The sequence below is a fragment of the Leucopleurus acutus genome, assembly GCF_964270905.1.
Source record: "Leucopleurus acutus genome assembly, chromosome: 19".
NCBI lineage: Eukaryota > Metazoa > Chordata > Mammalia > Artiodactyla > Delphinidae > Leucopleurus > Leucopleurus acutus.
The window spans coordinates 57,635,202-57,662,914 of record NC_139161.1 but is presented as its reverse complement, the minus strand read 5'-3'; the positions used below and the strand labels follow the sequence as shown (position 1 = coordinate 57,662,914).

Here is a 27,713-nt window from a genome sequence, read left to right as displayed (position 1 = left end):
AAACTGGGTGGACGCCCGGTCTGGCTTCAGTTACAGGGAGCACCACCAGGGCACATCTCGAGAAGCCTGGCTGGAAGCAGCGGGGCTAGATCTGCCAGCTGCCGGTCTTTCCACCGCCCTGTTCCGGGGGGGGCCTCGCCTGGGCATCCGTCACGTTTGACTGCAAAGAAAGCCGCGGGGAGGAAGGGGTTACACCGTTTGGCCTGGTGAGTTGTCTTGGCAAACTCTACCTCTGGATGGTGTGTGCTTATGCTTTGCAGAGAGCTGCCCAGCCCCGCGTCCTGCCAACCACAAATGGAAAGCGTTGCAGGGGAGGTGGCACGTGTGTGTTGGAATCCACCGGAGAGTCAGAGGATTTCTGAAATCCTTGGTTAAGAGCTGGATATATACTCTGGCTGGGGAGGCGAGAAGGACCCTCTGGGAGCATCTAGAAACCTCAGTGTACCCAGAGTGGAAGGGAGAAAGGGGACCAGATGCGCCTTCCCTGGTGGGAAACAGCTCTGCACACACAGCTGGCAGGTGGCCTTGGATTGGTAAGCAGGTTAGGGAGAAACCTAACCTCTGCTCCACCTGTAGCGGAGCCCTGGCTGGGCTCTGGGTGTGGCCGAGCTGGTGACACCAGCCACACTGGGTGGTATCCTGTCTTCCACCCCTCGGGGCTGAGTAGGCAGGACGTAGGCAAGGGGCAGTGAGGTGACCGCCAGGGACGGGTGGGTTCAGGTGTCCCACAGTGCGGTGTGACCTGGTTATTGATAAAAACATTGGATTCAAAAGAAAGGAAGAGATGAGCTATATCTGGCCACGTGTGCACTCTTCTAAATGTATATACTTCATTTAAAAGTTTAGTTGGAACAAAAGAAAGGAAGGGAAAGAAACTCCTGAGTTAAATATGCTAATATTTATAAAGTGCTTAGAATAGTCCCGGGTACATGGTGATCACGTGAACATTGGTTAGATAAATAAAAATGTCTGAATGGCATATGAAGAGGGGCAATAATTCCCAGGGCAAACCCGGCCTAGACCATGACCCAGGAGGCGAGAGGTCACTCCCATTGGTAGGTAGAAGGTAGTCCTTCTACCTACATATGTGCTTTCAAGCTATGGGACTGATAAGCAATTTTCGTTTAGGGGGTCAGGCTTTCCTTAAAAGGTTGTTGTGAGGATTAAATGTGAAATAATTAATAATAATAATAGTGACAATTTACTGGGTACTGATCCTTTATTCTTTTCCAGACGCTATGCTAATTGCTTCACACACTCTTTTAATCAACACCATAACCCTTTAAAATGGCCATTCTCAGTCCTGTTTCCAGATGAGAAAACCGAAGCACCCCAAACTTCAGCTAACTGCCCAAATCCACAACCCTGAGTAAGCAGGGTAATCGGGTTCGTCTAAGCCCAGTGTCAACGTGCCTAACCATTGGACCACACCACCTCTCACAGAGGTGTCATGGGCACTGAGCGAAAAATTTACAAGGAGTCTTCTTTTTAATCTAAGGATTTTTGAAAGCCCATTGTTGGAAGATTTTTTTTCAAATTATTTTTACCTGAAGAATGTACAATTAGCTACAATAAGCAGCTACTTTCATATAGTAAAATAAGTAGCATGGGAGTATTTGACTCGTTCAGAGCGATGATGTTTTGTGACACAAACGCTGGCAGGTGTAGGTGTCTCGTGTACGACCTGCTGCATTAGCCGGCAGACGTTTAATACCCACCTTCCGGCTCCGGGTTCCTGCCTCAAGGCTGGACCCCCAGAGCGTCTTGTTGGGGCGCGCCTGTCGTGCGCCCGGAAGGGCTATCCTCTCTCCCCGTGACGCTGGGCGGACCCCGTTCAGGCGGCTGTGAATCAGCTGATTTCCCTGGCTGCGCCTCCCCCACCTCAAATGGCCAACTCCCCACCCTGTGGCCGGGGACGCGAGCCGAGGCCGGGCGCCAAGCCAGGCAAACTCGCCTGGAGCGTTCCGGGTTGTGGTCTGGATTTCCCCAGCGACCCCAGGGCGCGCTGTCCTGCAGTGGGCAGGCCTCTCCCTCCTCCCCCAACCCTCACCCGAGCAGACCCGCTAGATCGGTCCCGGGAATCCGAGGCACCCGGCGCTGATCGCGCAGGCGGGCTTGGCGCGGGTGCGCCCCGCTAGGACTGTAGGGCAGGCCAGGGACGCCAGGACCCGAGGGAAGGGAGGTCTGCCAGCGCTTAAGTGCCATCTCCCCCTACCCGTGGCAGGGGCATCCAGGCTGGCTCTCCCCGCGGGCGCGGTCCGACTGCGTGCGCCCCAGAGCCCCGCGCTGGTCACCCACGGAGGCGACCTCTGGCGGGCTTTCCCACGTGGGCAGAAGGGCCAGTATATCGGTGAACTCTTGGTCTCCGTGACCTCCGCGGAGCCAGGGAAGCGGAGGTGAGAAAGCTCGCTGCCTCCTGGTTTCGAGGACAAGCCACCGCTGTTTTGGAGTCATCGACTTTCTCCCGGGGCGCAGTGAAGGCCGAGGAACTGGCTCCTGCCCTGCCTCCCTCCTCACTGCCCTCTCCCCTCCCCGGGTCCCGCCCCCCTGCACACGCTGACCCGGGGACACACCCTACTGCAGCGACGCAGACAGGGCGTTGTTCCCGTTAAAGGGGAACGCCGGGAGCCTCCCTCCGGCCCCTAGCTCGGCGCACGCAGCCCCGCAGAGCAGCTGTCTTTCCGGACGCCAGCCGCCGAGCGGACGCACGCGGTCTGTGCCCGAGGCCACTCTGAGGATCTCCGAGGATCGGGGACAGCTATCCCTTTGGGCTGTAAGTGCTTTTGGCAGGGAAAGTGGAGGAGATGGAAGAGGAACGTGGGCATCTTTCGTAGACGGTGACAGAACGCGCGGAGCAGGGGGCCTCGGGCTGGCGCGGTCCCCGATCGCGGGTAGACCACCGCCTGTCTCCCGTCCTTCCTACGGGGCTTGTAGGGACCCATTGCGGGGTGCCTGGTGGTCTATAAACCGCCGGGGACGCGGGTGCTGGTGTCCGGGTATGGGGCAGGGGCGGAGCACTTTTCGCCTCGCTGGACTCACTGGCAAAGCGGTCCCTGCGGTGGACATCGCCGGGGTACAGGACCCCCGTGCCCCCCACCCCCACCCCCTGCCCTCGGCATTTGGAGTCACTGGATTTAATTTAAACCTTCTGGGAGACATCAGAAAATCGTGCTTATTTCCTCCTGCACATTCCAGAGTTTCACTGAACGTGTTGCTTAAGGGGAGGAACGGAGAGGTTTGCGATTGGGTATTTTAAAAACCGAGTTATTGAAACGATGTCTCTGGACCAAGATTCTGTCCTGAAGTAGCCCCCCAAACGCAGCTCATCTTCGCAGACGTGCAAATCCTCCCACAGGTCGGCGGGTCTCAGTCCCTAAGGTCTGCAAAATGTGGGGCTAGGACCACGCCGTGGCGGAGAGAAGATGTCCTGCCGGCTCCGTCCGGCTGCGCTTCTCCTGGGACCCAACCCATTCCCTCCGCCTCTCCTTCCCACCGGACACTGGCTCCCCTCCATCCAGGCTCCTGGGCCCCTGTCCCGGGAGCGCAACGGCCCGGCCCGCAGGGCTGCCGGGGGAAGCGCGCGCGGTGGGCAGGAGGCGCCGGCCCCAGCAGTTCTCTCCGGCCGTTCTTTCCTCTCCGCTCTACCCAGCCTTCTCTCCGGGGCCGCTGGTGTCGATGCCAAGCTGTGCTGGGGCCGGGACGGCTCCCCTGCGCGGGAGGAACTGGGTGGAAACTTGGGAGCCTAGCGGAATGCGGAGCGCCCTGGGGTCTGGGAACCCGGCTTCCCGCCGCGCGCTCTCCCTCCCAGCTCGCCGCTGGTGTCCCCGGGCCTCTCGCAGAAATCTGGGCCCCTTCCGCTCACCCCCAGCTCCACCCCACGGGGGAACGCGACCTCTCGCCCTCCACCCCCCTTCTCCTCGTTGGGCTGCCCCCGGAACCCCCAGGTGGGTGGAGGCGCGCTGCGGCCTCTGCTTGGCACTCCGGAAAAACCTCGCCTCCCGGGGTGACTTCGACGTGCGTCGTGCGTACCACTTGTTTTGTTCCAAAAGCAGAAGATGTTCGGTCGCAGGCGGGCTCGACGGACTGTGGGGCGGGGATGCCGCGGTCGGCTGCTGCCCTCTCTCGGCGGTCGCCGGGCGGGGTGGGCGGGCGGGCGCGGCGCCAGGCCCGGGCCTTCCGAGCGCAGGACCCTCCCTCCGCGTCCCTCCCTCCCTTCTTTCCTCCCTCCTTCCTTTCCTCCCTCGCTCGCTCGGTCAGGCCGGTTCGCTCGGCCTCACGTCCAGTTCGGCCCTCTCTCCGGCCAGGCAGAGACTCCGCTGAGCAGAACTCGCCGCCAGAATGCTTCTCCTGCTGCTGGGTATCATCGTCCTCCACGTCGCGGTGCTTGTGCTGCTGTTCGTCTCCACGATCGTCAGCGTGAGTCTCCGGCGGGCAGCGGGCGGGCGGCGGGCGGGAGGGGCGCCCGGGGCTCACCCCGAGCTCGGCCTCCGGATGGCGGTTCCAACTGTGCCCCCTCCAGTTTGCAGACAAAGCGTCTCAGACATCCCAGGGCCCTTTGCAGTTTCTGGCAATCCGCGCCTTTTCAAAAGTAGTTTTGCGAAAACCAGAGCAGATTCAGCGGGAGGAAGGAAGCGAGCGCGGGGCTAGGTGAAGCCACGCAGGCCTCTCTTTAAGCCAGAGAAAGAATTTAGGTACAGATCCAGGGGTCCCCCTCCCCCGGTCCTTCATTTGATAAGCTTGTGTAGCATTTTCCTTAATGCAGGGTCGTTGAGGAAGGAAGTGGAGTATTTAGGAAGGTTTGTTTTTTCTCCAAATGGCATCCGTCAGATGGGCGGTTTAGTTCATAAAACAGCCTTTAGGACTTGAAATTGGAAAGTTCAAGCTGGCTTTTCCCTAAGAGTTCACAGCCCCAGGTCTGCTTTGCGCTGTGGACATGGTACCTTCTTAGAAAAGCCTCCTCCAGTACAAACAGGTCACTGGGATAACTTGTGTTGCAAAACCATCAGACGTCAAGCTCATTAGCTTTTAAACTTATTTTCTTGAAGCTAAGCCCAGACCCGGGCAGTTATGCGACCGTGGCCTTAACTTCTGTATATACAGCAAGTCCCAGGCGTGATGTTCTGGCCTGGTTCAAAGGTTGAGAAATAATTATGTTGGGGATTGGTGAGTTGGTCCATCGTTTACCAGCATCCTGCCAACATCTTAAGTGTGCCTTATGGCGATCTTGTCAGGTTGATAGGAATTGTAAGTAAGGAAATGGGCTCAGAGGGGCTGCGGCTTTGGGAATGATACCCGGGAGATGGGGGGTGGGGGGAGCTTGGAATCAGGTGTCCTGGGTTGAGTCCACGGCTCCTTCTACTACAGCACACACCTCGGCGCAGAGCAACTTATGTGTGTGTGGGGTACTTTCACACTTACAGAGTGCTTTTCACTAGCAAAGCCCCGGCCCTCCCCTCTGGCTGTCTGGGCCAGACCACCACATCTCCCCTTTCTCAAGCACGACCCTGGACTCTGGCTAGGCAGCCCCGGGGCAGGGCAGGGGCAGGCCCCGTAGACAGGTTGAGGAGGTTGGTCTTTGCCTACCCTTGGTCTTCTCCCTACCCCTTTCCGTCACTCCTCACGGACTCCCCTGATTTACCACGTCTGGTTCTCTCCAGCAATGGATGGTGGGCAATGGACACGCGACCGACCTCTGGCAAAACTGTAGCACCTCTTCACTGGGCAACGTCCAACACTGTTTCACATCGTCAGCAAACGGTGAGAATGGTTTTTTGCTCCACAGGTTCGTCCTGATCTGTCCGTGGCATGTTTCTCTGTCCAGACCTGGAAGCACTTGTTCTTGGAAGACATAAGCTAGAGAGTTGTTGCCAGGGTGGGGTGGGACATGGCCAAGACGTCCCAAGACAAAAGGGGAGGGGCGGTCGCTTCACTGGCTACACTGAGATCCTGGGGAGTCTTTGTGCGTTCTCTCTACCTACAGAGAAGCCCTAGAGCACCACACCCCCTGCTTCCCATCACTTGTGTAAGGCTTCTTGTGAACCAAGAAATGTGGACACACATAAGCAGTGATGATGCAAAACCTCAGGCAGACCCCACTGGGAGTTTCAATCCAATTAGCGTCTTTGGTTTGGTGGCAGGATATCCAGGAATGTCCTGTGTCTTCCCGGTGCAGTGATGGAGGGGCTGTCCTGAGGATAGACGGGCCAGCTTTTGGTCTCCAGTTATAGGATTTCCTCTCTGCATCTTGGGCCTCAGGGGTACCATTTAGCATCAGAGCTGTTGAGCGATTCCTCGTTGCAAGATGGGGCATTGACGCTATTTGCACAACCCCAAGCTGAGCCCGGGAGTATTTCTGCTCTGTCCTTAGCATCTTTGCTGTGAGATATTGGAAACCAGGCTTTCTTGGGTTCAGGTTAAGGGGTTAATTGGCCATGGAAGCACACACCAGCTACTTCCAGCGCCCAGAGGGAAGGAGGGCTCAGCGGGGACCTGGTGTCTTTGGATGTGGAGAGGCAGAGAGAAACAGGATGCATTCTTTTTGGTGACTGGGAGGTGTCTGGTGGCAGCGTGGACCCTGGCAGGGGCCACGGTGCCCGGCATTGAGGACACGGTGGGCCAGGCTCTGCATGGTCTCGTGTTCCAAAGGACATGTCCTTAGCCTGGAGAGGGAAATACCTATAGATGTGACAGAACTTTCCTGACATCTTGGGTTTAAAGACCAGCAAAGTACACGTTTTGATGAGGCTGCAGCCGCCCCTAGATCAAGTATTTCTGTTGAAGATGTTACTCTCAGTGAGAGAAACCAGTTCAGACGCAGCTCAACAAAGCAGGAAGGGCGGTGGCCCTTCGTTCTGTATGTGCACGGTCCAATTTCTTTGCGGGACTTTTCCCCTCAGGGCTCTGCACCCAGCAGTACTCAAGCTGTCCCTGAAGTATCACCAACGAAATATCTCCAACCTCAGTATAAAGAGAAACTGCTCGAACTACTGTAGTTTATATGGGGAGGATAGGCAAGGACTAGAAGACCCTGCTTTATGTTTCCACTTTCCTGGGGGGAAGAAAAGAAAAGACACCAGTCTTTGTTGAAGGGAGCAGTCCTTAAACTTTTCTCGGAGTGTGTGAAGGATATTGAATTCAAACCACCCTAGAGGTTGCATTGTGAGTTGGCAATCAAATAACTGAAACACTCGGAGCGTCTGCGCATGTGGCCACAGCACTGCTTGGCCCCAAAGCCACAGCATCCGGTCTCCGGGGCAGGGTTTGGCTGGAGTTCCTTGAAGCTCAGGATGGGAGGCTCCCTGCTCGCTACTGACACCTGGTGGCCACGAGTGGTGACTCCGCCCACAAGGGCCGGCTTTCCCTGAGACCCCCCCCCCACCCCCCCCCCGAGGTGTCCACCTGGACATTGCCCAACTGGCGTTTGGCCACGTGGGGCTGGCAGGGGATTCTCGACTCAGTCCCGGAAGGAGCAGTTTTGGCAGGCATACTCCAACCCGGCTGGGTTTCAAGAGGGATGAGTCGGCAGAGGCGCAGTGATCTAAATTGTCCGACCTGCTGGACGGTGATGTTTGCCTGCTGCGGACCTGCCTCCTGCATCTTCTGCGGTCGGGAGTGGCCGCTGTTCCGCCCTCGCAGCAGCTCTCAAAGAGGCACCAGCGTTATTCCTATCGCTCAGCTGGCTCTTTGTGTACAAGCTCACCTTCCTGGGTTCGTTGACAGTGACTTTGGCGTGTGCATCGCGGGTCTTTATCCAAATCCGCGTGGTTGCTTCCCTGGGGTGGGGGGGTGGTCCCAGATCGTGCTTCTCCTCCGCATCTGCCTTCTCGGCTCTCCCAGTAAGGGCGTTCTGAGGAACTCTGGACAAGCTGGGTTTGTTTGCACTTGGGCTGATGCTAAGTCAGAACTTCCCATTTAAGCTTCCCCAGTGGTCGCTATCTCTGTTCTCATCTTCTGATGGGTCAGCTTGTGTTACAACCTCAGCTCTGATGGGGGTGAAGCCTCTGGGACTCCTTTGCCTTTTCGATTGGGTTTAACCAATTCTGTGCCAAACAAGAGGTGAAAAAAATACAGAATTAAAAACAATTAGACTGCCTTTACAGATGAACTCTGCTAGTTGTAAACCAGTCACCTCGGTGCGTAGTTGCTCTTAGAAGGTTTCAAACATACTTTTTATTTTAGTAACTGAAAGTAATTCGTTACAGATACCAATTTGTGAAGAATACGTTGCAAGCATGGTATGTGAAAATGCGTTGGTTTGCGAGACTTGCTATTTCTGCTGAAGGGGCTCGTTTTCGCGCGTGCGGGGCTGGGGCCGTGCGCCTCTGCAGGGCGTCATTCCCTTGTTTTTCTTATACGGATGGTGCTTATGCCACATTAACTGCACAACAGTCAAACGCCTACGTTATACGGTTGGAAGGAAACAGATTAGATTTTTTTCCCTCAAACTCTTTCTTGATATTAGAGTAGTTTTAGATTCCTCACTAAATGCCCTCAACTCTGTCTGCTTTTCCATTTTCTAAATGTATTTACACACCCTCTGGCCCCATCCTGATCCCGTCTGCAGGTAGAGGTGAAGGAGGCTTAGTGGGGGAATATTTATCATGACTTTGTTTTGAATGCCTTTCGGCCTGAGGGATATAAGGACTTGGAGAATGTGCACGTTGGCCTTGACAGTGCTGAGCTCTGTGCAGGGGGATGAATCACTGTGCGGGCAGCATAGGCCAGATACCCAAGGAGTGGGGACAGGCGGGCAGCGCCAGAGTTCAGGGGAGGAAGTGGAAGGCAGGTCTCATGTGGGAGGGGGGATTTGATCCACCCTCCAAAGGATGGGCAGGATTTAAATAAATACAGGCAAGGAGGAAGCGATTCCCTACTGAGGCAATGATGACCTAAAGCAAGGGGAGGGCAATGGAAGGACACATTAGACCAGTTGGCTAGCGTCCCGATTGGGATTAAGACTGACTGCATAAAACAGTACATCTTTAGATGGTAGTGGCCTAAATAAGATAGTTTATTTCTCTCTCTTTCAAAAGAAGTGTGGAAGTAGGCAGCCTGAGATAGGTATGGCTGGTCCAGGAAATTGTCAGAGCCCCAGGCACTTTCTAGCTTATTTCTTTGCCATCTCTCAGATTTGGTCCCCATCCTCATGGACCAAAAGGCTGCTAGAGCACCAGCCATTTCTCTACCCTTCAAGCAAGGGTAGAGAAAGGAGGAGGAGAAGAATGTGTCCCCCTCCCTTTTAATGAAACGTCCCCGGATAGACCACACACTTCTGCTTTTATCTTTTCCTGGAAGTTCATCACAGAACCACGCCTAGTGACAAGGGAGGCTGAGAATGGAGTCATCTGGCTTCATGGGAAGCATGGCTTCTCGATTCATAGAAATTTAATAGCGAGCACCTCCCAGTAAGCCTGGCTTGAGACTCTTCCCTTCAGGGCTTTGACTACCCCCCTCCATACCAATCATACTCTTTCTCCATACCAATCATACTCTTTCACGAGAGCTCTGCCGTGTCCTATGCAGTTTCAGAGCAGAGCCCAATTACTTTAGGATTCTCCAAATAGCCCATCTCTGCTGTGTCCTATGCAGTTTCAGAGCAGAGCCCAATTACTTTAGGATTCTCCAAATAGCCCATCTCTGCTGTGTCCTGGACGCCATCAGCAAGACAGTGACCCGTATTGGAAACTGGAGATTCCTTCGACTTGCCTCTCTTTCTTTCCACCTCCCAAGTCATTAACAAGTCTTACTGTTTCATGATGTCTCTTGAATCCTTGTTTCCTTCCTGTCCAGACCTCTCTTCTGACCCCCAGATGAGCATATACAGCTACCTACCTGACAGTTTGGCTGGGATGTCCAGAGGCATCTCCAAACCGGCCAGACTTTGCCCCCCTCCACCCGATCTCCCTCTTTGATGGTCTCTAGTGTTTTAGCGGATGCCGCTTCACCATCCAGTGAGCTTCACGCTCAGAGTCTGCCTGGATGTGTTTCCTTCTCTCCCCTCTCAGAAGCATCCTAGGTCCCACTGGTTGCTCTTCATCTCCACGCCCGTCACCATGCCTGCAGTTACTGTCAGGGCCGCTGCTGCAGCCTCCTAACTCCTGACCTTTCTTCCTTCCTTGTAACTCGTTTTGCATATTGAATCAAGGATGATGTTTAAAAATACAAACCTCATCGTATTACTGTCAGTTTAAAACCTCTCAGAGGTCCGTTACTGGTCTGCATCTTCAGATGAGCGTCTTTGCTAAGGTCCATACCTGAATGATCTGTTCCTGTTTCCCATTAAGCCTCACGTCCCATCTCTCCTCCCCTTCATCTTGGAATTTCAGCCTTCTCTCACTTCCTTGATCCTGAACTTCCCACCTCGGGACTCCCCCTGCCCTCCTTTCCCCCCTCCCTCTGTTCTTTCATGCAGGACTATTCACTGAACACCTGCCCCGTAGAAGATTCCACCGCAGACACCAAGGCTGCAAGAGTGGACAAGAGTTTCCGTCTTACCGGGCGGAACAGTCAAGAAACGTGGATAGTCAGGGGGCAGTGATAGGAAAGACAAAGAGAATAAAGAAGGGTGATGTGTAATGAGGGACTTGGGTGAGGAAGGCTGTCCTCTTGGAGAAATGACCGCCTGAGGATGACCAGGAAGGAGTCAGCCACAGGGACATCTGGGGCAGGTTCTAGACAGCGGGACCTCCCGAGGACAAGATCTCTGGGGCGGGAAGGAGCCTGGCAGAGTTGACGAACAGAGAGCACAGGAGATGGAGCAGCGGCCAGCCTGTAGAGCCTTCTAGACCCCAGAAAGGAGTTTGGTGCAGATGGATGGTTTCTAATTTTTATGATTTCATTTAGACCTGCTCTGTCTTATATGCGTTTCTCAGCTGTTTTATTCCAAGATGGAGTAAAAGTCTTGTGCGTTTATAAGGCAGAATACATCAGAAATCTTACAAAGTAGAAATGCACCTATCTATTTCCAGCAGCAGCGACCTCGTGGCCGTTAGGTTGTGGGCAGCATTAGACCAATGCTTCGGATTGAAAATTAGAAAAAAATAAGTCTTGCCAATCTCAGGAGCCCCTGACTTGAGCCCTCGGTGGTCTCCTGTGTCTGTGTCTTCTGTGATCTCAGATTTATCTCGTTTATCCACTTGGTGGCATTGTCATTTCTGCAAGGACATCATACCATTTCTTCATCTGAGGCTCAGCTTTTGGTCAGAATTTAGAAAACACAGGAGGCCCTCTGCACTTATGGGTTCATGTTTTGCAATTTAAAATCTCTGTGGCTCCCTGGGCCAACCCGCAAGCTCTGACCCAGTAATGACTCTTGATTTAACAGGCCCTCGTGGGATGAGGAGGTCCTGGCAGGCGAGGGAGGTGCAGGGAGTGGGACGTGGTGTCATAATGATGATGTTTCAACCCTTGGAGTCTCTCGTCAGATGCCAGCATCCATGAGTTAATTCAGAACGCTTGTTGAGACCTGTGTCTGTACCATATGGCCCTTGAAGCTCAGGCTTTGCTTTTTAAAAAACTTAAATTGGGCTTCCCTGGTGGTGCAGTGGTTGGGAGTCCGCCTGCCGATGCAGGGGACGCAGGTTCTTGCCCCGGCCTGGGAAGATCCCACATGCCGCGGAGCGGCTGGGCCGGTGAGCCATGGCCGCTGAGCCTGTGCGTCCGAAGCCTGTGCTCCGCAACGGGAGAGGCCACGGCGGTGAGAGGCCTGCGTGCCGCAAAAAAAAAAAAAAAAAAAATTTAAATTGCATTTCCAGGATTTTACCAGAGTCAAGAAAGCATCCCTTGTAGTTTAGGAGCAGGGATTGGCCGTGGGGTGGCCTGAGGGTGTGGATTTGGTCTTTGGTGCCTGAGAAGAGGAAGTCTGGCACGAAGGCTTCTGAGTATGCGGTCATCAGCACACACGTAGACTCTGACCTTGGCGGGGACCTGGGAGGTCATCAGATTCATCCCGCTTCCCATCCCACTAGCTTCAGACTGTCTGCAATGTGCCCACCATGTGCACATCCTACCAGTGATGGGGAACTCACTACCTTTCAAGAGAACGTCTTTCATTTTCAGAGCTGGCAGCGTGGTCCATTCATCCATTCTTCAAATATATGGAGCGTGTCCTAGGTGCTGGGCAGACAGAGCTCAACAAGAAAGACCAGTCCCTGCCCCGGCGGATGGAGCTCACAGTTACGCAGGGGAGACGGAGGATAGACAATGAATGAGTCATTGTGGGCAGTGGGCAGCGCTCTGTAGGAGATAGAGAGAGCGATGGAATAGCAAGTCACCACTGGGGAGGAAGCAGCTGGTCATGGCAGGCCTCTTCCTGCCAGAGTCCCGTGGATGGAGGCTTAAAAGATGGGAGAGACCAGCTGTGTGAAGAACTGCAGGAAGAGAATTCCAGAAGGTGATGGAAGGGCCAGGACCCTGAGGCAGGAAGAGTTTGGTGTGTCCACCAGTGCCAGGCTGGCGTGTCTGAGTGTGCTACAGGCAGGAGAGGACGGGCCGACGGCTCGGGCCATGATGCTGAGAAGGACAGCCCAGCCACACTGAAGGGTTTGGAGCAGAAGAGTGGCGTGACCTGACTTGTGTTTTGAAAGTTCATCCTGACCGTTAACACTGAGAATGTAGAATGTCAGCAAAGCACTTGGATTTGGGAATCTGTGGCTCAGGGCAGAGGTCTGGGCTGGAAATTCAGATCTGGAGTCATCCGTGTCTACGGAGGGTATTTGACGTCCTGGTGCCGGGGAGTTGATGAGAGGAGAGGCAGAGGAGCAGAGGTGTCCAGAGTGAGTCCTGTGACACTCCAGCAGCTGATGGGTACAGGAGGGAGTTGGCAGAGAGATTGGGGAGGAGGGGCCGGTGATGCGGGGGAAATGCCCTAGGATGCTGTCATTAACAAATTACATAGCTGAGGCCACGACTGTCCTCTGAATTTCCAGTCATTTCTGGATGTCTTCATTCATGCCTGGGGGGCTGGACCTGGGTTTTACAGGTTGCAAGCTTGTCCTCAAGGAGTTTAAACGCCCATCGTGTCCCCAGACTGACTTCAAATATTTGGAGGCTGTGGCTTTATCTCCCCAGGGTCTTCCTTTCTCTGTGATGCCTTCTTCTTGCAGTGGCTTTTCTGGTGCTGGTGACAGTCCTTGGCTGTCCCAGCTGGCTAACGTGCTGCCTCTGGACGGCAAGCATCGGCCCCTTTCTGCTTCTCTGCAGATGGCTCTTGGTTTGGCTTGGCAGGTGGATGAGCAGAGAAGGGGGAACTCTCTCCCTTTGCTGTCCCATTCTTCCTCCTTCCTCCCTATGTTCTGTGGATGCCAAACCTAAAGGGCAGCAGGATCCTTTAATTTGTCAGATTTCAAACATGGTTTTCAACTCCTCAGCACCCCAGTGGGTGGGTACCTGGAGTCCCTGCTTTTCTGCACTGGGTCTGCCTCTTACGAGCTGGTTACCTGGGGCAGGTGCCCTGGTGGCGTAATAGGGTGAGCGTGGAGGTGGGACCTTGAGTAGGCACCCATCGCATCCCATGTGTCCTGGAGCCTCTTCCTGTTCAGGATATAATTGTGACAGCGGGTGCGGGGAGGGGAACCTTTGAGCCGGGCCTGGGAAATTGGGTAGAACGTCAGTAGGCATGGGGAGGAGAGAAGCATGGGTGCTTTACTATGACTGGTGGGCTGGGGGCTCTTAATTTCCATGATGCTTGGCTTCCTTTTTATATTTTAGGATTAAAAAGGAGAGGGGACCTCTGATTATTTTTATACGGAGAATGCCTTTTAAAGCCAAAGATCGTGAGCCCCCTCCCCCAGGCATACCCTTCTTCCCTGTACATTTCCATCAGCACAGCTTGTGATCGGGCAGTTAAAATGCCTTTCTCCTTTCCACTGTCATTGTCTGTGGCCAAAACCCGCATGTCCAGGTGGCCTGTTCTTAACAACACCAACAAAAAAGGTTCTCCAATAAGTCAATTTGGAAAACACCATTTAAAAGTTACCCAGGCTATTTTTTTAATGGTAAGACTTCTCAGAGCCTTGAGTACGTCGTTGTACATTGCAGTGTCTGAGGAGGGAGGTTAATATACTTGACCATGGAAGCCACTCCCTCTGTTTTTCTGTTTAATCAGCAACAAGTCTTTGGGAAACACAGCCTAACCTGGCTCTCCTGTTACTAGAGTTTTCCAACCAGGGAATAGAGGAAGCCTGAAACAGCTGAATATTTTCAGTAACCTCAGAACCTCAATGGCTGTATTATATTCCCCGTTCAAATCTAAAGACTAGTGAGAATAAGACTTGTGGTATCAAACCACACATATAAATTAGACTCTGGAAAACTAGCTCCTGTGCCCATCAGGAAGCCTCTTGGTTAGGAGGGCAGTTAATTGAGTGATGGTGTCAGGTGCAGCCAGAGCGCCTTGAACTTCTATTCACTAGTCATCAGCCAGAGGTTCTGCTGGAGTTGAAATGCCCTCGTGATTGTGAGTTGAAAGAGCCTCCCCCGTGGCCTTCCTCTTCCGCGTGAGCTCCTGGCCAGAGGGAGCTGAAAGCCCCTGTGTAGCTTTCCCCTCTGGCAAGCATCCTGCGTGGGTCACGGGCAAAGTTAGCCTGAGCCCTGGGCCCGATTTCAAAGCTCCCAGCTGGACTGGATGGGAAGAAGCTGGAGCCCTGGGCGAGGACCACGCGGGGCCCCGTATAGGCTCGCACCGGTGAGCGAAGCTTAACAGCCAAGGCCACCTGGATAGGAGGCAGGCCGCTGGGCAAGTCAGCCGTCTCTGGGATGACATTCATCTCGAGGAGGAAGGAGAGCGGTGGTTTGTGGGATGGCGGTGGGTAGGGTAGCGAGGTTTGGGGGTGGAGATCGGCGGGGATCGAGGCCTGGCGGGTCGCGGGCTTTGGGAAGCAGCACAGCATTATGCAAATGGACGGCACTTACTCCTGCAGTGGTGACTCACCCCCACGGCCTCTTTCCTCCTAGCTTGGCTACCCCCAGTTTATCCTCTGACTCAACGGCCACCGTCCTTCCGTTCACTTCCGGAAACCCTGTTCTCTCTATGGAGTCAGAGAGCTTTTATGAACTGCCTGAGTGGAATGCAAGGTGGGGAGGGGCTGCCAGGGGCGTGGCTCCAGGCTGGGAGTGAAAGAGGCACAGGAACGCGGAGGGGCTGGTGCACTGAAGAGGGCTGCATCCCTTCTGAGCTCTTAGCTCACCAGATCTAGGCCCTGGGCTAAGAATGCAGCTGAGGGGGCAGATGTATTTCCTTCATTGCTTAGCTGCTGCTGGGGCAGGAATCTGACCTTTGGTCATTGGGCATCTCCAGCTTTCCCTTCTGCGGGGGGAGTGGGTGTGCTGGCAGCCACGGCCTGGCCCACGTCAGAGAGCTGTCAGCAGCCCTATTACCTGGCATGCGCATCAGAACAGCAGGTCTGCGAAAGGCTTTTAATTCCTGTGCTTGGCACCAACGTTGGAGGTTACAACGCTGCCCCCGGGGATTCCACGAATAGTTCTCGGGCGCTGATCATGGGCTCTGCTAACGACCCTGAACTTGTGGTTTGGGAGAAAAGAGTATCACTGCCTTGGGGCTTGGGTAGAAGTTCAGACTCACCACTGGGCACGGCGGTCTCACATGAAGGTTGATCTGTATGAAACAGGACTGCAGTGGACGGGGCTTTCCCTTCCGTCCAGGTCTCTCCACTCTAACAATTGTTTTCTGTACGTCGGATGTGCTTGTCTGTAGCAGAGGCTGGCAAACGATAGCCTGCAGGTCCAGTCGGGTCCACGGCCTGATTCTGTACATAAGATTTTATCAGGTGAACAGGCCACACCCACTCATTTACATATCGACGAAGGCTGATTTTCTGCTAAGGTGGCAAACTTGAGTAGTTTCCACGGAGACCATATGGCCTGCGAAGCCTAAACTATTTACAACCTGACTCGTCACAGATAATTTGCCAACCTCTGCGCTGAAGATCCCGTATGAAATGATAGCAGAGTTGTATTAAAATACTTTTTGGTGTTCCTGTTGGCACCTTATAATAACATGGCTTATGTGGACACGGCTGTCCCCGTTATACATGTCCTTGGTGCGGCCCAGGTGGAGATGCCCCAGGTACCATCCTGGAACAGTCTGTAGGTGCTCATTTACCCTGCCCCTCAGCTCAGCCTTTTCGTGGGGTTATTTGTATTGTACAGAGCTTTTATATCAACACTTTTATTTGATCGTTACAACAACCCTCTGAGATAGTTAATCCCACTTGTTACAGGAGAGGGATTCGGGGGCAAAAATATGCAAGTAGCCAGTTAAGCCGGGGGTACCCAGGCCTGTTCTGATGGAGGGCGTGGCCTGAGCACGGCTGGGACCACAGCCTGTGGGTTTAACACACGTACTGTCAATATCATTCCTTGCTGAAGAAATCTTTCCTTCTCATCTTGATTTCTTTATCCAAGGGATTATCTGGGATACTATTTTAAAATGTCCCAATTTATGTTGGCTGGTTTGTTTTGAATTTCTACTTTCTGTTTGCCTTTAGTTGTGTTTACATCGTGTCTGCTTTTTTTTGAGATTTATTGAGATTTTTTGGTTGTTGCCTGCTGCAGTTGGCAAGACTGTCCCATGTGTGTTTGAAAATAATTCGTAGTCTTTGTTAAAGGGACACACATGATCTACATAGCTATTAAACTGAATTGGTTAACGCTGTAATACAAATAATCTATATCTTACCGTATTTTGATCTACTTGATTTATCTATTCTGAGAGAGCTATGCTTAAATCTTCCACTATGATTGTTAGCTTTATCAATTTCTTCTCAAATTGCAGTTATTTTTTGCTTTATTTTTTTTCCAGGCCATGCTATTATATGCATAGAAATTTATGACTTTTATTTCTTCATGGTAAACTGGATCTTTCCTCACTGGCCATTTTCCTCTTTTTCAATTTGAATCCCGTCCGCCTGATGCTATTATTATATGATTTTGAGTTTTCTCTAAATATGAGGTCTGGCGGAAGTTCCTGGTGTTAATGATAGGTAAAGACTTTAGGGAAAGATCTCAGAATCAGACAGGGAAATCCAGGATGTCACCTGCACCAGCTGTGCCCCTTCTGAGGGTGTGCCTTGAAGGCCACTCCGCAGCAAAATAGAATCACTGTTTTAGTTCTAGATTTGGGGCTCAGATTTCTTTGTTTCCAGCTTCACCTACCAAAGTGCTGGATAATTGCTTTATTACAAAAAAATGACATTATGGCAGCACTGGCTTTGTTGCAGACTACTCCTCCAGAAGAAGTGCTACGCTGGGCATAGTGGTTCAATTAGAGATATAAAAATGAAGTTGGGATGGCTCACAACGCATTAGACATCCTTTTCGAACCTTAATTGACAAAGAAATTGCAAAGATAAAAGCAGCGTATAGTCCGTCACGGTGGAAAGAACACTAGACTAGAATTAGGGGCCTCCCAGCTTTGGCTGTGCCAGTGGGGCTCATCCAGACATCTCTGGAAATCTCGGTCAGTACAAAGGGGTGGGTTAGTTGATCCCTTAGGCTTCTTCCAACTCTAAAATGCTTCCGGTTTCAGTCTGGAAAAATGTCTGTGTCTGTGAAACTCGAGTCACAGTTACCCTAACCAGTACCCTTAAAATTCTGCCTTGAGCCACTCGCAGCTCAAACCACGTTCACCTCTGTGAGTTATTGGACTTCCCTGGCAGCCCAGTGGTTAAGACTCTGTGCTTCCACTGCGGGGGCCTGGGTTCGATCCCTGAATGGGGAGCTAAGATCCCGCATGCTGCGTGGTGTGGCCAAAAAGAAAAAAAAAAAAAAGGGAACATCTTCGCGAGTTATTGATGATAAACCATCGCGATTTCACAGCTTTTTCTACTGTGTTGAGCACTGGTGTGTGTTTTTCTAAGCCAAGGCCCATTAATCCATTACTGAGTGGAGAGGATCAAACCTGGGTCTTCTCTAATTGATCTTTCTTGTTGAGAGCAGCGCCCGCCCCAGCGATTCTCAGGTGCTTGGAAGGAAGGATGCAGGCGACAGGTTGGCAGGGCCCCTGGAGGTCTCCTGGGGGCACACTGCAAGTTCCCCTCTCTGGTGTTAAGCCCAGGTTGTTGCCTCTTGTCCGTTCCTACCTGAAATGACCTTCATTTGCAGTAGATGGTGAACTACAGAGTTCCCTTCCTTGCCTGAATTTCAGTTGGGTGCCTGGAGATTTGATCTAAGGCTGGGGGTTCAGCAAAGATGAGGAAGGGTCATCCGTGGTGCTATCTGATGGTCGGACTGAGCACCCACTGCTCTGAGATCAGCGTGACTGAGGGAGAGCAGAGGCGTTCGTAGCTAAATAAAGCATGCTCTTCCCATCAGCATTTTCTTGCGACTTTCTACAGAATTAGTCTTGGCTCCAATAGCATTTGCGTCTTCCCAGCCATCCCCACGGTCTCTCTGTCTCCTTGGGGGATGCTAATATTTTGAACAGTGGTTTGGAACTATTCTCAGAATCCAGGGACTCCAAGAAGCCCTTCGAACCCCCGAGGGCAGGGAGGGAGGAGGCAGAGGGCGGGGCTCAGAGCCCCTTGAACGCACGCACATCTGTGTAAGTAACACATTTGGCTAGAAGACTGGAAGGGAGTTCAATGTATTTTAACTGGAGTTTAACTCCTTGCGGTGGGACTAGGTAGTGTCTTAGAGCCTTTTCTTAAAACGTCTACAATTAAACACGTTTTAATACCTTTTTTTTCCCCTCCAAAAGAAAGCAGGAAATAAAGTGACTTTTAAGAGCGGGAAGGTGAATAGTCCGACTTCTGTTCACAGGAGGGATGCGGCTGCTGCCCGGGGCGGGGGGTGGGGGTGGGTGGGGAGTGGCTTTCAGCTGTCCTGGTGCCCCGGGCCCCGCCCCCGCGGCAGAGCCCCGCCTCCCCGCGCCCAGCGCCCCGCGCCCGGGCTTTTCCTAACCCAGTGTCTCCTCCCTCAGAATGGCTGCAGTCTGTCCAGGCCACCATGATCCTGTCCATCATCTTCAGCGTTCTGTCCCTGTTCCTGTTCTTCTGCCAGCTCTTCACCCTCACCAAGGGGGGCCGGTTTTACATCACCGGAGTCTTCCAGATCCTTGCTGGTAAGTCGGAGATGACTGAGTCCATGAGGGGGCTGGGCACCCCCAGACTGCAGCACGATCCGTCAGAAGGGCGTGGCTCAGAATGACTGGCGTGCAGGAGTCCTCCCCGTGGATGGATATCATACAGCACAGGTGTGTGTGTGTGTGTGTGTGTGTGTGTGTGTGTGAATCTGGGAACTCTCCACTTCTCCATGGAACGGGGTGCATTGGAAACAGGGCTAGGGGTTCTGGAAGGAGGGTCCCTAACCTGGGGCGGAGCTACAGTTTGGACATAGCATCAGAGGTAAATGCTGAGGATGTCGGTAGAGCACAGGCCAGTCTTGAGGGTGGATTTCTGTAGCTCACATTATGCCCCGGGACCATCCCTGCTTAAGCACAGAAATGGCCCCGATCTGCTGCCGAGGTTGCTCTCAGGTACCTGTCGCCTACCTCTAAGCAGTGATGGAGTCACCTGACAAATTCTTACTCTCCTTTACTCTGGCCCCTGGAGTCCACCAGCCTCCGACTTACTGGTGTCTTCCTTTCGGCATGTGTAACACACCATCGGTTCCAGGTTATCGACACGCACCGTGTGCAGAGTCCTAGACGTGACGCCTTTCAGCTCTTGTCTCTGGATTCTGGCCGTTGTCTCACTTTGTTTCCTTTTATCCTTCTGTCCGTTGATGGCCAGTGGACTGAGTCAGCAGAGCACTGGAGAGACATAGGAAGCAGGTGTGGTGGATTCTACAGTCCAGGCTAATAACTCTTAAAATCTGTATGTGCCAGAGTACGTCTGGGGACTGTGAAATGTTCTCAGTTCTGGCCCCTGAGTGGGCAGGGGTGTAGCATCTCTTGTTTAGTTGCTGAAGCACCACCATGACTCATGAGCAGTCATTGGAGGGTTGAAAACAGCGCACAAGTCCTGGATGGATGGATGGATAGACGGGTGGATGGATGGGCAGGCAGAGCTCATGGCTTACATAGGTTTGTATGGCAAGACACAACCTGACGTTGAATGTCGATGACCCTTTTCTAGAAGCCAGAGACTTATGCTTTACTGGATAAAGTAAGTAAACTAGAGAACCATTTCTCATCAGATTCCTAAATACAACATGTCAATGTGCACAGTTTGGAATTTCAAAACCAAACAGTGCTTTGCTACTTGATTTTATCAAGGTTTTATTATATCAGCCAAGCTTCTGGGAGTGTTGCCAGCTTTGCTAAATTACCAATTCTTCAGTGAGATATCATTTCTGAGTACATTAGGAGCAGTGATCATTATTCACCCCATGTCCAGAAGTAGCACAGAAAACTAGAATATATTCTGGGATTTCCTTTTAGGCTCCCTGTTTGCAGTTTGATATCAATGGTGATCCTGTCCATGGTATCAATGATTATATCCTCAAGAAAAAGTGATATAAAATACTTATATTTGATCTATACACACTCGTTATTTTACTGATAAAGAAACTGAGACTGGGAGGGCTAAATGAACACGTAGCTCATGCAAGGACACCGGGTGCCCCCATTTCTTCCCATCCCACGTGGACTGAATATATTTATAGATTCAGAATCCACCCGAGTTTTTAAGGAACACAACATCCAAGGCAGAAACTCTGCTTTTGATATGATCTTTCATTGAACCTGATTGACCGTGGAAGATGAGTTCAAATCTACCCCATTTATGATTCTCAAGTTCCCAAACATCTGTGATGAATGAGTCTATACCACCAGGACTAGTCAGACTGGAAACATTGGACAGAGCGAACTTACTTTTGAAGGGACATCTCAGGGCAGGGAGTGCCTCATCTTCATTTTTCCAACTGAGATATTTTAGCTTAAAATTCTCTACCATTGTCTTTTTAGCAAGGTCATTTTCGGTCAAAAACCAAAGTCCAGAGATAAGTACTTCGTTCAACCCAAACGCTCTTAGGTACTGAGAATTTGCTAATCTTCCAAAGTTTGTTTACTCATCCCTCCTCGTTTCACTGTTTGGATTCTTCTCCAAACTCAGTCCAAGCCTTCTAGAACTCTGCCTTGAAAACCTCCGAATATAGAAGCACATGGTTTGTTCTTGCGTTATCACCCTTCAAATCTAGCTTCTTATCTCTCACGAGACCCAGTTTTCGGTTATCGGTTTGTCAGTTTAGCGGTCCATCTGTGAATAGGAAATTGTCTGGAGGTTGAAGTGTTGATCCAGAGTAGCGGTTGTACTTTGTACGTCCTAAGAATGTTCTGTGCTTGTTCCGTCCGGTCAAAAGGACCTGAGAAAGCTAGTCTTCTAGAAACCTCAGCTCTCTAGAATGTTGTATTTGAACTTGCTGTAGGGTCTTCCCACTAAACTTGGGATTTAAGAGAGTGGGGACTTCCCTTAGAGATTTCCAAACTTCAGTGTCTGACAACCCTGCTCATGTGTGTTTCCTATCTCACAGCCTATGAAGGATTCGGTAACTAGAGAGACAGTTAGGGAAGGGTTGTTGGGGATGAGAAATTACCCCTTAATATCAAGGAACAAATCAGAAAAGCAAAAACAATCAGAAAACAAAAAGGAGAGTAGAAAGGAGGGAGGGAGGGAGGGAGGAAAGAAGGAAGGAAGGAAGGAAGGAAGGAAGGGAGGAGCCCTTCCATCATGGGATGTGCAATCTACAAGTGGGTTGTGGCCACCGTATCTGGGATCCACGCAGGGCAGATGCTTCTTCAAACACTGAAGCCTGTTGTGTGGAAGCCTCCAAACTATGCTGAGTGTCCCAGGGGCTGTCAGGGCCGGATCGTCTCTGCGTAGCTTCCTTCTGGAGGGCCCTGCTGTGGACTTTTTAAACACACGCGTGAGCATGCAGGAAGGGCAGGTGAAAGGCGTGTGGGGCTCTTTGGCTGATTGCAGACTTGGGAGCCGTCTCTGCCTGGCTCTAGATGACTGACTTGCCTGTGCTTGTGGGGCTGCCTGTCTCACTGCATCATCTCTTCTCCATTTATAATAAGCTGCGAGTCTCACCTTTAAGAACTGTCTTTCCTTGATTACATACTTCTTAGGTTGGCTGCTTCTTTTTTTTTTTTTTGCGGTACGTGGGCCTCTCACTGCTGTGGCCTCTCCCGTTGCGGAGCACAGGCTCCGGACGTGCAGGCTCAGTAGTTGTGGCTCACGGGCCCAGCCGCTCTGCGGCATGTGGGATCTTCCCGGACCGGGGGCACGAACCTGCGTCCCCTGCATCGGCAGGCGGACTCTCAACCACTGCGCCACAAGGGAAGCCCAGGTTGGCTGCTTCTTGAAGATGTTTTGAGAGGCTCCGTCATCTAGTTGGGTGCTCCTCAATCTCAGCTGCAGACCAGAATCACCTTTTGTGAGAAAGGGGGTGCTTTTAAAAAACGCTGGTGCTCAGGCTTCATCCCCAGAGAGTCTCATTTAAGAGTTCTTGGGGGCTTCCCTGGTGGCGCAGTGGTTGAGAGTCCGCCTGCCGATGCAGGGGATACGGGTTCGTGCCCTGGTCCGGGAAGATCCCACATGCCGCGGAGCGGCTGGGCCCATGAGCCATGGCCGCTGAGCCTGCGCGTCCGGAGCCTGTGCTCCGCAACGGGAGAGGCCACAACAGTGAGAGGCCCGCATACCGCAAAAAAAAAAAAAAAAAGAGTTCTTGGGCAGGGCTGCCCCCTGGTGACTCTGATGTCCATCCAGAGTTGGGCACCACTGTTGCAGCCATTAACCTGCCCTAATCCCACTGTAAGTTCTTCTAGGATGATTTACAGAGCTCATCCTATCCACGAGCCATCAATTCTTCTAAACCCTCTTCTTAGAGAAGGACCGTCCTGATCCTGTATCTGGATTTTGGAGTCATTCTTATTTTCAGGACCTGCAGCCATCTGTTCCCAGACAGTGCTTACCCTGGCCCCGGCTCTGTTGGGTTGAGTGGCACAGGATGGGACAGCATCACGGAGATACAGACTATGTTTTGATTTATTTCACGAGTCACACCCAGTGGCGAGCTCCACGCACACCTCCTAGAATGCCCTGAATGTCCCACTTGTTGGGTGACTGGGTAATGTGTTCCCTTGGCAGAATTAAACTCAGGCCACCTGTGTAGTTTCTGCAATTTGTGTTTATTGTGATTACGAGGAACAGCAAGGATGGTAGGAAACTCCTTTTAAAAGCGACTTTTACTTTTTCTGTTTGTTTTGTTCCTTTTCTTTCATACACGCTGAGGTGGGTAGAGAGCATTTCGAATGAAAATCTGGGGGAGGAATAAAAGCCCAGTGCCCTCCCTGTTCTGAGTGGTTCCAAGACAGCTTAAGTCGGAGACCACGTTAAGAAACACCGGTTCTGGGCGAATCATCCCAGATGTTGCCCTGGCTGGGCCCAGATGGGCATCTAGTAATGCTGTGGGCGATTTGCAAGGCTGCAGGAATCACACGGAGGCTGAGAATGGAAAGGGGGCTGGCGCCACAGAGGAGGCTCGGTGTGGGTGGGACAGAGAGCCCAGTGCTCTCCGGGTAATGGACCTTCCAGCCTCTTCCTTCTCTACCTTGTGGCCTGAAGGGTGAGGTGGGGAGAGACAGGGGCCTCGCTCACAAAACGAGCTCCAGGGAGGCACTCCCACTGCCCATCTCGGCGGGCTCCCCCAGTGCTCACTCCCTAGCCAGCCCCACCCAGGCTCCTGGCTTCGCTCCAGGCTCTAACTGGGCTGCTTTGGCAGAGGTCATGGATGTACACGGATGACCATTTGCTGACGCCCTCCCCTGCTTTCGATACTGTTGCCGTCTCTCTCCTTGAAACTGTACTTCCTCAGCTTGCAAGACCATTTCCCCAAGTTCCCTAAGTTAACCCACCAGGCAGTCATGCCAGAGCCGCCCACCCCCACCCCAGTCCCCCACCGGCTCCTCCGTTGTGTGGCATCACACCTAGACATTGTGCTCATTTCTTTTCTTTCACTTGCAAACACCATTGCTGGGCAAAAACCAACTCACGCACCTTCCTGTCCCCGATCTTGTCCCCACCTCTAAATCTGGGGCGGTCTTTCTGGACACACCTCTGATCCTGTTTCTCCTCCACAAAAGCTGTGCTTCCCTCCACAACCTCGTCAAGTGCCCCGGCGGCCCTCTCTTCCAGCCTCCATCACAGAGACTCTGAGTGGGACCCGCTGGTGGTGTCCACGGGGCCCTCCGTCCTCCTTGCCGCGCTCGTGGTCGCCCTTCTACCTGGGATTTCCTTCACACCTTTCAGCACCTGGCCACCTCTTCCACATCCTTCAGACCCCGGTCAAGCCCCGTGTCCCCTTTCAGGATTCCCCAGGCCCCTGATCGATCTGTGCTCTCAGGGCATCCGGTGTGTTTCTCTCTCCTTTCCTTGGAATCACATCCTACTCTCTTGGAAGTCTCTACTGCCGTGTCTGTTTCCGGATGACACTCACCTTGAAGGTGGGGACCACGTCTTGTGGATCTCGGTGCACTCAGCGTCCAGAATGGTACCCACACATGCCAGGTGCTCATTCCATGTTGACTGAACCGAACAGAATGGAGATGAGGAAGCCTAGAGGACCCCCTCCCTTCCTTCCTCTGCCTTTGGTCTCTTGGGGACTCCCTTCTAAAGATGCCGGGCTCTGATTGTTCACCTGTGGCTGCTGTCACCATTAAAGGGGGCTCGAGGCCTGGTCTTCGGGGAGCATGTCTAGTGATGCGGACCCAGCCATGCTGAGGCAGGGGGGATCTCTTGGGAAGTCTTGAGTGGCCAGCATTTCTGTGTTGTCTGGACAGGGTCAGTGCCTTTCCACGTACAGCTGACCTTTGCTCCCAGACGCAGGCCCCTCCCTGCTCATCTCTGGGGAGGGCAGCACACCTGCATGTAGTCGGTGGCCTCACTTACCTTCTCCACGGAGACCTTCAAAAACGCATCTCCACCTACTGGTGGCCAAGAACGCGAATCACAGTCCCGTTATTGGGAGAAGTGTTTGACATTTCGGGACTCACTACCTGCTCTGTATTCCGGGGCACGTCTCTTGCTTTGCATACAGACAGCCTTGTAATGATACATTCCCTAAAGCATCAGTCTCCCGACAACAGTAATTATAAAGTGTGTATCCTCTTGTTGACTTTGCAAGTGTACAAGCGTGTGGATTCTTGAAGTGAAGCATAAATCCCTTTACTTCTGAGATTCTCCCAGGGCGAATGTCATATAATTAAGCCACTGAGTTAGTCACTGCACTTGTGTGTCCTGTCTCTCTCGCTCCCCCCAGGTCATAGACAACGTGTTTTTTCTTTGCTATTTTCTCTTTGCTGGGGAAATCTGGACACAGCTGGTCCACGCAGCTATCACTACATTTCTCATGCTGTTGCTGGCTAGACACACGCCCCATTTGGAAGATGATGGACACTGTCTTGCCCTTCAGATGCTCTGCTTACATCTCACTCTCTCCCTTGCTCTTGCCTCGCCTTTGAGGCTCTGCCATCATTAGGTAGGTCAGATATAGCCTAAGAGACAGGCAAGAATTAGCACTTTGGAGAGGTGAGCTATAGACCTTGAGGTCCAGCAGATCAAAACCGCAGTTTCCCTCCTGTGACCGTTGGCCAGCTATGACTTCCCCGCGGAAACAGATGTCTTCCCGTCCCCCGGGCTATCTGTAGGTGGCAGGTCCTGGAGCTGATGCCCCTGTGGTCCCAAGACTGTTGTGTGGCTCTCTCGATGGGGGCCAATGGAGTGGGTGTTTTCTCTCTCTGACTTGCAGAAGGACAATCTTATCGGGGCAGTGAATGTTACACAGTCCCACTTCTGCACTTTGTTCAAACAGAGTCGCAGTGTCCAGTTAAATAACCCAAATAGCAGTGAGGTTAGATGTAGGTGGTCCGGGCCTTGGGGGGCTCTGGACCCACAGGCATCCCACATGCGTTCTGGACTTATAATAGAGTCAGTCAGAGCCTGTCAAAGCCCCTGTGTTCAGGAGCGGACAGAGCAGGCTTTGTGCCGCTCTGGGCTGGGGTGCTCACGTCACTGGACTCCTCCCTGCAGGGATGCTGACCGTCACCGTGGGCATGGACCGTCACGCTTGAACTTGCCTGCTTTGTGGGATCTCAGGTGGAGGATTTTCTTGTCCCTCCACCAAGGCTCTGTGGTAGACAAGGAAGGGGTTGCCTGACCTGCCTGCAGATCTGATACCCTTTCACCTTTGTTTGGGCTTTAGACCAACCTTGGGGGACCAAGAACAGTTGAAAGGGACCAGGCACCACGCAGCTTGGCCGTGACCACCTCCTCTCTCTGCAGCGTCCTTCCTCCCTTTCCTCTCCACGTGTTCTCTGTCTGCCTAGTGGTGCCCGTGGGCGTTGCTTGCTTGGTCTCTGATGTAGCGATCCTGCTGAGGAGGTCATCGTGGAGTTCCGCCCCTGTGCTCGGCGTGAGTGCCGCTCAGATAACGGTGAGGTGTCACCTTCCCTGATTTCAGAGGATGCCGCCACCCATCTGTGGAGTGGTGTACAGGCTTCCAGGGGCTCCCACACCCAGCTGTCCTTGCAAAGACATAGGTGGGCTTCTCTTGCCACCCGAATTCTCGCTGGGCCCCTCGTGTCAACTGGCAATGGGTGACGGTTAAAGGGAATGAGGAGGAAAGAGGAGGGGAGACCTTGGAAGCCATGGTCTGGGTCACATAGATTGGACGCAGAGAGCAGATCGTTTCCTGGGTTCCGGTACCTTTGAGCCCCTCCTGTCAGTTCTGGATCTGGTGGCAGATTCCTGCCTGAGATGGACGTGCCCTCTCTTCCTGCAGCCCGTATCCTTCTCCCTAAGAAAGAGAAAAGGGTGCCCTGGTGTGTGTGTGTGTGTGTGTGTTTGTGTGAGGTGGGGTCGAGTCTGGGAGGAGAGCAGGGTGGGTGGGGCAGGTGCTCCGGGTCCCATGGAGTCTGGTTTGGGGGTGGTGCAGGGTCCCCGCTCCATGACCCCTCCTGCCCCCAGCTGGTCCCTCTCCTTCCCAGGTCTGTGTGTGATGAGCGCGGCATCCATCTACACGGTCAGGCACCCGGAATGGCATCTCAACTCGGAGAACTCCTACGGCTTTGCCTACATCCTGGCTTGGGTGGCCTTCCCGCTGGCCCTCCTCAGCGGCGTCATCTATGTGATCTTGCGGAAACGTGAATGAGGCACCGGGACAGGACGTCCGAGGGTCTGAGCGCACGCAGGGAGGGAGGAAGTAAACCAGAAGCCAGGAAAAAAAAAGGAGCTAGCCAAAAAACCCAAACTCAAACCAAACCAAACAGAGAGCAGGTGCGGGGGGTGGTTAGTGTTGATTGAAGATGTATATAATATCGACGGTTTATAAAACCTATTTATAACACTTTTTACATATATGTACATAGTATTGTTTGCTTTATGTGTTGACCATCAGCCTTGGGTTGAACCTTAAAGTAGCTAAGGAACTTGACATCCTAACCGTATAATCAAGCTCAGTTTTTTTGTTTGTTTGTTTTTGTTTGTTTTGCCCAGAAATAAAATAAGTCCATCTTGCCCCTTCCCTTTCGTCTGAAAGAAGATGCCTCCCTCCCACTCCACCTCATTTAGAAAACCAAAGTGTGGATAGAAACCCCAAATGGCCCAAAGCCCTTTTACTGTGGGTGACCCAGTGCGTCACACACAGACATGCACTGCCCACGCCTCTGTGTGCAGCCTTACCTGCACTCGGACAGA

At 52.6% G+C, this 27,713-nt stretch overlaps 1 protein-coding gene across 3 annotated transcripts; it reads left to right on the top strand.

Annotated features, from left to right (window-relative positions):
• Window positions 1-4,338: 4,338 nt before the first annotated feature.
• On the top strand, window positions 4,339-27,263 carry PMP22 (peripheral myelin protein 22; the record flags this gene model as incomplete). Of its 3 annotated transcripts, XM_082861479.1 has the most annotated exons (4): window positions 4,339-4,416; window positions 5,658-5,757; window positions 18,938-19,078; window positions 27,005-27,263. In XM_082861479.1, the coding sequence occupies 4 exons, from the start codon at window positions 4,339-4,341 to the stop codon at window positions 27,166-27,168; spliced, it is 483 nt and encodes a 160-aa protein (XP_082717605.1). In that variant the 3' UTR covers window positions 27,169-27,263. The 3 variants fall into 3 exon arrangements, with proteins under 3 accessions (XP_082717605.1, XP_082717606.1, XP_082717607.1); XM_082861480.1 differs by lacking the exon at window positions 5,658-5,757 and having other exon boundaries at window positions 18,949-19,078; XM_082861481.1 differs by lacking the exon at window positions 18,938-19,078.
• Window positions 27,264-27,713: the final 450 nt, after the last annotated feature.